Below are 8,163 nucleotides of genomic sequence, written 5' to 3'. Positions count from 1 at the left end.
CTTCTCCCTATATTTTGTAATGGGGGTCCGTGGGCTAATTAGTGTCAATTTGGGGGTCCTTGACATGAAAAGGTTTGGGAACAGCTGATTTAGAAGGCGATAATGACCCTCAGGTCTTGGTGGATTAATGCATTCCAGCAGTGTTCTACGCTGCTGCTGCTGCTGCTGCTGCTGCTGCTGCTGCTGCTGCTGTGTATGAGAACGGGTGACATGATGACGAGGAGCACACGTCTGTCTGTCTGTCTGTCTGTCTGTCTGTCTGTCTTTTTTTTTTTACTTGGGAAAAGGTATCAATATACTGCACTATAGAAATACTCTAAGTGTCCGGAATTCAAAGTTTACTTGAGTATAAAAGCACAACAACCCAGCAGGACTTGGACCAATCAGTGACGTCTCCATTGGGGCCAGATCAAGTCAAACCAAGACTAGTCAGATCTGACCCAGAATAACACCTGATTTCAACCAACATACATTTGACCCACTAAGACGGACGTCCCTGGATGAATCAGAGAGAGTCCGATCGAGGCCAGATCAACTTAAGTCATATCATAACTAGTCAGATCTGGCCCAGAATAAGCTATATTATTTAAACTGGTGAAGACGTCCTGGAAATGTCATAAAGATCATCCCCATATGGGCTGTGATCTGGCCTAGTCCTGAACGTCACCGGAGTCACCAGAGGAAGTCATCATAACGTTATCATGACGTCATTTGGCTTGCTGGGAAAAGTATTGGTATCAAAATTTGTATAAATTACTAAAAGCAGAAACTCATTCTGCAGAATGTCTCGTGTCACAAGTTTTCAAAAGCAAAACATGTCTAACGATCTACAAGCTTACAATGTGACGCATTGTGAGCTTGTGGATCGGCCATTTACCGAATGGTATACATAGGGATGAAGAGGTTAATGTATGTTTCGTAATAATAATCGAAATCTACTTAGTAAATAGTAACTACCGTATTCAAATAATTGTAAAAGCAGTAAAAGTATAATTTGCCTCTGAGATGTTGTGGAGTAGAAGAAAAAGTACTGAAATTTGGAAATACTCAAGTAAAGTAAAAATAAATACAAATTCAAATTTGTACTTGTAGTACTTGAGTAAATGTAGTTGCTTTAGTTTACACCATGGAGGGGAGCAGGTGAGAGCTAGGGAACACATGGTGGTGGTTTTAACCCAAAACAGGAGCACAGCCCCCTCCCAACACACGCACGCACGCATGCACACGCGCATACACACACACAGTCACACACACACACAGTCACACACACACACACACACACACACACACACAAACACACATACAGCCATCCAATCATCCCCAGGGCGTTACTGTTGATTTCACTTGACTGCAAGTGTGCAGTGCAGTGCAGTGCAGTGCAGTGCAGTGCAGTGCAGTGCAGTGCAGTGCAGTGCAGTGCAGTGCACCCTGGGCTACTTAGACACATGACACTGCACCACTGCTGCACACACTGCACTTGTAGTCTACAGGAGAACCGCTTGAGGACTGTTTTACATACTGTACTACTTTAAATTGTGTGTGTGTGTGTGTGTGTGTGTGTGTGTGTGTGTGTGTGTGTGTGTGTGTGTGTGTGTGTGTGTGTGTGTGTGTGTGTGTGTGTGTGTGTGTGTGTGTGTGTGTGAGTGTGCGTGCATGCTGTCCGCGCACGTGTGCACGAGTGTCATGTGCATATATGTTTTTTTGCAAATCTTTTAAACATTTTAACAATTTTTGCATCCTAAAATGACATGCCCAATATAGCGACACCGGGTTTGGAATGGTTAACAATAACAGCAAAACAAATAAGAAATAAAACTAGCCCACTAAAATAAAAACAGGTTCCTGATAAATATATACAGTATAGGCTGCATGAACAGGAACTAAAAAGGACTACCAGCGATGGGGGGAATGGGACTGACATAGCCTAATCTAATGGTTCCACAGTACTCTAAGCATGAGTCCCTTTTCAAGTTTTCAAAAGCAAAACATGTCTAACGATCTACAAGCTTACAATGTGACGCATTGTGAGCTTGTGGATCGGCCATTTACCGAATGGTATACATAGGGATGAAGAGGTTAATGTATGTTTCGTAATAATAATCGAAATCTACTTAGTAAATAGTAACTACCGTATTCAAATAATTGTAAAAGCAGTAAAAGTATAATTTGCCTCTGAGATGTTGTGGAGTAGAAGAAAAAGTACTGAAATTTGGAAATACTCAAGTAAAGTAAAAATAAATACAAATTCAAATTTGTACTTGTAGTACTTGAGTAAATGTAGTTGCTTTAGTTTACACCATGGAGGGGAGCAGGTGAGAGCTAGGGAACACATGGTGGTGGTTTTAACCCAAAACAGGAGCACAGCCCCCTCCCAACACACGCACGCACGCATGCACACGCGCATACACACACACAGTCACACACACACACAGTCACACACACACACACACACACACACACACACAAACACACATACAGCCATCCAATCATCCCCAGGGCGTTACTGTTGATTTCACTTGACTGCAAGTGTGCAGTGCAGTGCAGTGCAGTGCAGTGCAGTGCAGTGCAGTGCAGTGCAGTGCAGTGCACCCTGGGCTACTTAGACACATGACACTGCACCACTGCTGCACACACTGCACTTGTAGTCTACAGGAGAACCGCTTGAGGACTGTTTTACATACTGTACTACTTTAAATTGTGTGTGTGTGTGTGTGTGTGTGTGTGTGTGTGTGTGTGTGTGTGTGTGTGTGTGTGTGTGTGTGTGTGTGTGTGTGTGTGTGTGTGTGTGTGAGTGTGCGTGCATGCTGTCCGCGCACGTGTGCACGAGTGTCATGTGCATATATGTTTTTTTGCAAATCTTTTAAACATTTTAACAATTTTTGCATCCTAAAATGACATGCCCAATATAGCGACACCGGGTTTGGAATGGTTAACAATAACAGCAAAACAAATAAGAAATAAAACTAGCCCACTAAAATAAAAACAGGTTCCTGATAAATATATACAGTATAGGCTGCATGAACAGGAACTAAAAAGGACTACCAGCGATGGGGGGAATGGGACTGACATAGCCTAATCTAATGGTTCCACAGTACTCTAAGCATGAGTCCCTTTTCATCTCTGAGGGAGCAGTGGGATTCATAATGGCTCTTGATTTGAGGACCTAAGGGAACACGTTGTATGCTTTCAATATACTAATTATTAAAGGAAGACCTTTCAGCCACGGTCTAGATATCTGCTCTGCTCTCACCCCTGCTTGCATAAATGTATTCTTAATCAAAACGTAACACACTGATCCTGCCGCCATGCTTCGTGGATCATATACTGTATTTGGGAAATCCCCCAAATATTAGTATATATATAATATTTAGTTATATAATTGTATATGATGATCACATATTTATAATAAAGATGTGTTGTCATGTAAGGTTGGAATTCCTTAACAGCGTAACTGAAGACTAGAGCTATTATGTATTTTATTTGTGTTGGTCTTTTGTCTCAAGACAACCCACTTCAGCAGATGCTGTGCCTATAAGAGGTATTAGCCTAGATACATTACAAATATAACAAACATACAAAACAATGCTGACTTCATGTTAATGTCCTTGAATCGTCAGCACTATATAGTATTGATTCCGTGTAGCTTTTGGATGATCACATGCTGTGTTTTCTCTGTAAAAATCATTACGTCTTCTTGGTGACTGTTTTGTGGGTGTAAGGCATTGTGATAAAACCGCATGCAGATCGTTTCCACATGCGGCGATTATCCTCGCCCCTAAACACACTCCACGATATCCACCCAACAAACACCCAACATCACACTGAAAGACAGTCTGTGGTGGATTATGATATAGTAACTAAGTACATTTACTTGAGTACTGCACTATAAGTACAAGTTTTACTTGACATATTAGAGCATTTCCAATATTCAATACTTTTACTTCCTTCTACTCCACTGATCTCAGAGGCAAATATTGTACTTTTTACTCCACTATACAATTATTTGAAAACTTCAGTTGCTTCAGTTACTTTGTAGATTTAAAGTATTAATGCTAAATACATTAATTTAACCACTTTCAGCCCTATATATATATTTCGGCTGTTTGAAAATAGCAGATCTAGATCTGCTGTTTGAAAATAGCAGATCTAGATCTGCTATTTGAAAAATATTTTCATTCAGTGGGACATTTGACATATTGAGTTACTTTGAGTACTTTTACTTTTGGTGGCCTACTTTAAGTGCATTTTGATGCTGATACTTTTGTACTTTTTAGCAGGGGACTTTTCTTGTAACAGAGTATTTCTACATGATTGCGGTGTTGATACTTTTACTTCATTAAAAAAAACAATGCGAGTATAGGCTATACTGTACACTTACTGTACTGCTTTTCCACCAGTAGTCACATCCTACACATAACTGTCTCTGTACAGGCGATAAGGCAGCGTACATACACATCTCTCAAAATAACTTTTAAAAAGTAGCCATCAGTTCATGATAACAACAGCTGAGACAGCAGGGCATCGACAACAGGTATGCCAAACTTGAGCACAAATTGTCATGAAACCCCCTCTGTATGAAATAGACAAACTCCTTTTACATCAACCATGCACTGCACTGCATGCATGTATACCCCATTGTCCCACAAAGACACCATAGGCCTATATACAGACACACACACACACACACACAACAATACAAATAGAAAGGCTGACAATTACCGCCTTTAAAAGAGCACATTTTGCTACACTGCAGGAGTACACAAAAATATGTTATGCATCATTAAAATAATAGAGGAACTTTGGCTGTCTAACAATGTAATAACTTAATTGCGTTAAAAACATCAAATGCATACAACAGGCTCTCTGCGGGGCCCAGCTCTCTCACTCACCATTGCTGTACAGGAGTTGCAGTCGGTAATGAATCCCGTTATTGGTTTTCTCTCCAGGGGTTTCCTTTAACACAAATTAATACACGATATTGTTCATATATAGGCTATAATATATATAGTCAATAAAGTCGTGCATATTTGTGCAGGACATGCAGGTAAAAGCCTTATGGGTTAGATAAGGCTGTTTTATTTCTGTCCAGCCTGGTTCATATAATCAAGGGGTATATATACATTTTAAATTGCATGTGATTATCTTTGCGTGTAACCACGGTGTTGTTTTGGCTTTTTTAATTCAACCACAATTACGGGTTATGGTGGGATAGATTATAGACAAATAAATCTATACTGCTAAATTATTTGAGTAAACCTATGCCTAATTTCACTAACTTATTGATATATGGAAACGTGTTGCATCGCGCAAGAAGTGCATGGCTGGGTTGAAACGGGCCGTAAATTATTGGACAAACAATAATGTCAAAATAGATTTTCTCGCATCTGTTTAATTATGTCGCCTTTGATTTCGGATTATAGGCTATACCGGCCTACAATATTATAGGCCCTATTTCATAATATAATCGTTGGAATTAATAATAGGCCCTAATAATAATTATAATAATAGTCTAATAATAATATTAACCTGAAGCTCTTGTATTTTATTGTAGTTTTCAGTTTAACGTAAGTTCCACGCGAATCAACGTTTCAATCAAAGTGTTACAATTTGACACGCACGATAAAGCCACACATGTATAATTTATAGACTAAGTTAAAAACACGAATGACCCATGCATCACCATGCAGGAAGAACGGCAAATTGGCAACACAACTCAGGGATAAAAGCCGCACCCAACCCAACCCCGTGCATGTCTGTCTTCATTGTGACCCACGCACCTTCTCTTTCTCCACGAAGCCCACGAACGACGTCCGCTCGATCTCCACGGGCTGACCCTGACGGTCGTACAGAGCCAGCACGAAGTGGAAGAAGTTGGACTTCCGAAGGTTGGAGGGCGGCTGCTTCTCAAAGTGAGCCCGGGCCAGGCCCACCCCGCTGCGGGGACACATACAGGAGGATGCCGGGCTTATAGCAACTGCATCTTAAAGACTTTAAACTTATATGATACAAAAATGTAACAAATGTGACCATGTATGGTGGGCCCGATCCATTTGGTTACATTTGCACGTGTTGTTGAATTGATAAATTAACAGACGATTTTATTTTATTTTATGTGCAACTGCTGGATATTATATGCATTTCAGTGATTTTACAAAAGTATGAGCTACTGTTTGAGGAGTATAAAAATGAGTATAAAAATACTCAGTGTCTTAATTTCTTTTTTATGCGATTTTAGTTTAATAAACTCGTGTGCTGTTGTTTTTTTTGCTCCATAGTGACTCGCAAATGCCCATAAAATATATATGATTGCCCATCAGTGCATGCCGTTAATAGTTCTACACATTCCTGGGTGGGTTAGCCTGTATGTATATGCTTTGACATATGTCAGAATTTTTCCCCAAAGGTGTCTTTAATCACTTGAACCCCAGCATGATGAATATTAAAATTGCCTGTGGGCTTTAGATCGATTTGGAGGTAGAGGGGGAAAACGGTCCAAGCGCTGCAGAGCCAACTCAGATCCGTTTTACTAAAGTTTATAGTCCAGGGGTCCAAGTGCATGGTTATTGGTTAAGGACTAAACCGGCGATTAAATTCAAACTCCGCCAAGACAAGAGCGAGTGATCACCCTATAACTCCATCACCACTCAGCCCCGCGGCCAGACAGGGGGGTCCGACTCCCGAGAGAGGTGGTGCATGGGGAAGAGAGGTTGAGTGAGCTACATGGGTGCTTGTGTTGTGCCCCCCGGCCAGGGCTCACCTCTGGGCGGCCGTATTTGCGTCCATCACCCCGGCCCCTTGCATCCAGCTGCGCACCGCGTTCATCCCTCCCAGCGGCTCCTCTTTCAGGCTGCTGCCGCTCCGATGGATGCTGTCCTGGAGCCCAAACATCAACACACCGCTGTTCTGCCTCTCTCTATCCCGCTCACTGATCCCCTCCTCTCTCCTGTCCTCTCTTCTTGGCACTTGTTTTTCGTGATCCCCCCAAATCGCGTGGCTCTTCTCCTTCGCACCCAGGAGGAGTTTGCAGTGTGCAGTTCTGCCGTTTAGCTCTTATCCACGTAATTGTCGCATATAGAAGGCTCAAATGAAAGGCAAAAAAAAGAGACTGATACAATCCAAACGGTCGGCTACTTCAGATCGGATGGATCAGAGCTGTGGAGAGGTGTTTGATTAAGTCCCTCCCGGACGGTGCTTCGCTATCCTGTGGACTTCCACACTCCACAGCCCCGCCACACATCACACACACACACACACACACACACACACACACACACACACACACGCAGAGACGAGAGAGACACACACAGAGATCAAACTAGCGCTCCTCCGGATTACATGTCATCATCATTATCTGACAATAAGTCTCTTCTCTTCCTCTTTTTTTATTACTCTTTGTTTCCCTCCGTGCTCTCCTCTCCTCTCCCAGCCTGCAGCGGTCCAGGGTATTCTAAGAACATACACGTACGGTATCCGACCGTAGCCCCTATGCGTGTGTGCGCGTGTATGATCATGCGTAGGGTTGGCTGTGCGCGCGCGTGTGTGTATGTGTGTGCGTCCTGAGAGCAGCCCTTACTCTCTCTCTCCACTCACTCCTCTCTCTCTCTGTGAGTAAAAGCGCTCTGTGTGAGACTCTTCCTCCCCAGAGGAGACTTTCTGAGAACCAAACACCACGACTCTCTCTGTGAGAGAGAGCGAGAGAGAGAGAAGGATGGGAAGGACTCCGAAGGAGGGAGGGGAGGAGGAGAGGAGACGCCCCCAAACAAAGGCGAGTGTGGAGTCAGATCCTCCCATGCGGCCACATGGAGAGCGGAGACCCTCCACTAATTATCCGTTAATAGGCTACTCGGTGTCCTTTGCGCGTTGTGAGCTGCTGGCTGCTTGTTGTCGGAATCACATTGTTGGAAACAAGGATAACTTGTGGAAGATGTGCAACATGCAGTCTTAAAAAAATGTATAGACTGCAATTCAAATAATAACTGCAAAAAACGCTTGACTAATGTCGTACTTCACTAACAAGCCAGATAGGGTTTATTTAAAAAAAAAAATGCTCCAAGACAATTTTTCATAAATATGCTCATTTTAAATGTTTTTTGTTTGTTTTTGTTACCCGGTACTCGGTACTCAGACATGTTATCTTATTAGACACCTCGAAGTCGAAGATGC

The 8,163-nt window shown here is 42.4% G+C and overlaps 1 protein-coding gene across 1 annotated transcript in view; it reads right to left on the bottom strand.

The window, feature by feature from the left end:
• Window positions 1-7,562, bottom strand: part of LOC310854949 (transcription factor COE1-like) — a 131,914-nt gene extending 124,352 nt beyond the window's left edge. Inside the window, exons 1-3 of the mRNA XM_083759719.1 lie at window positions 6,758-7,562; window positions 5,778-5,934; window positions 4,890-4,953 (exon numbers count right to left, since the gene is read on the bottom strand). Coding sequence (XP_083615845.1) covers window positions 4,890-4,953; window positions 5,778-5,934; window positions 6,758-6,888 — 352 coding nt within the window. The 5' untranslated portion in view covers window positions 6,889-7,562. The remainder of the gene's footprint in view (window positions 1-4,889; window positions 4,954-5,777; window positions 5,935-6,757) is intronic.
• Between the last annotated feature and the right edge of the window lie 601 nt (window positions 7,563-8,163).

Source organism: Protomyctophum parallelum, assembly GCF_964188405.1.
Source record: "Protomyctophum parallelum genome assembly, chromosome: 1".
Taxonomy (NCBI): Eukaryota; Metazoa; Chordata; class Actinopteri; order Myctophiformes; family Myctophidae; genus Protomyctophum; species Protomyctophum parallelum.
This window is presented reverse-complemented; position numbering and strand designations above follow the sequence as displayed.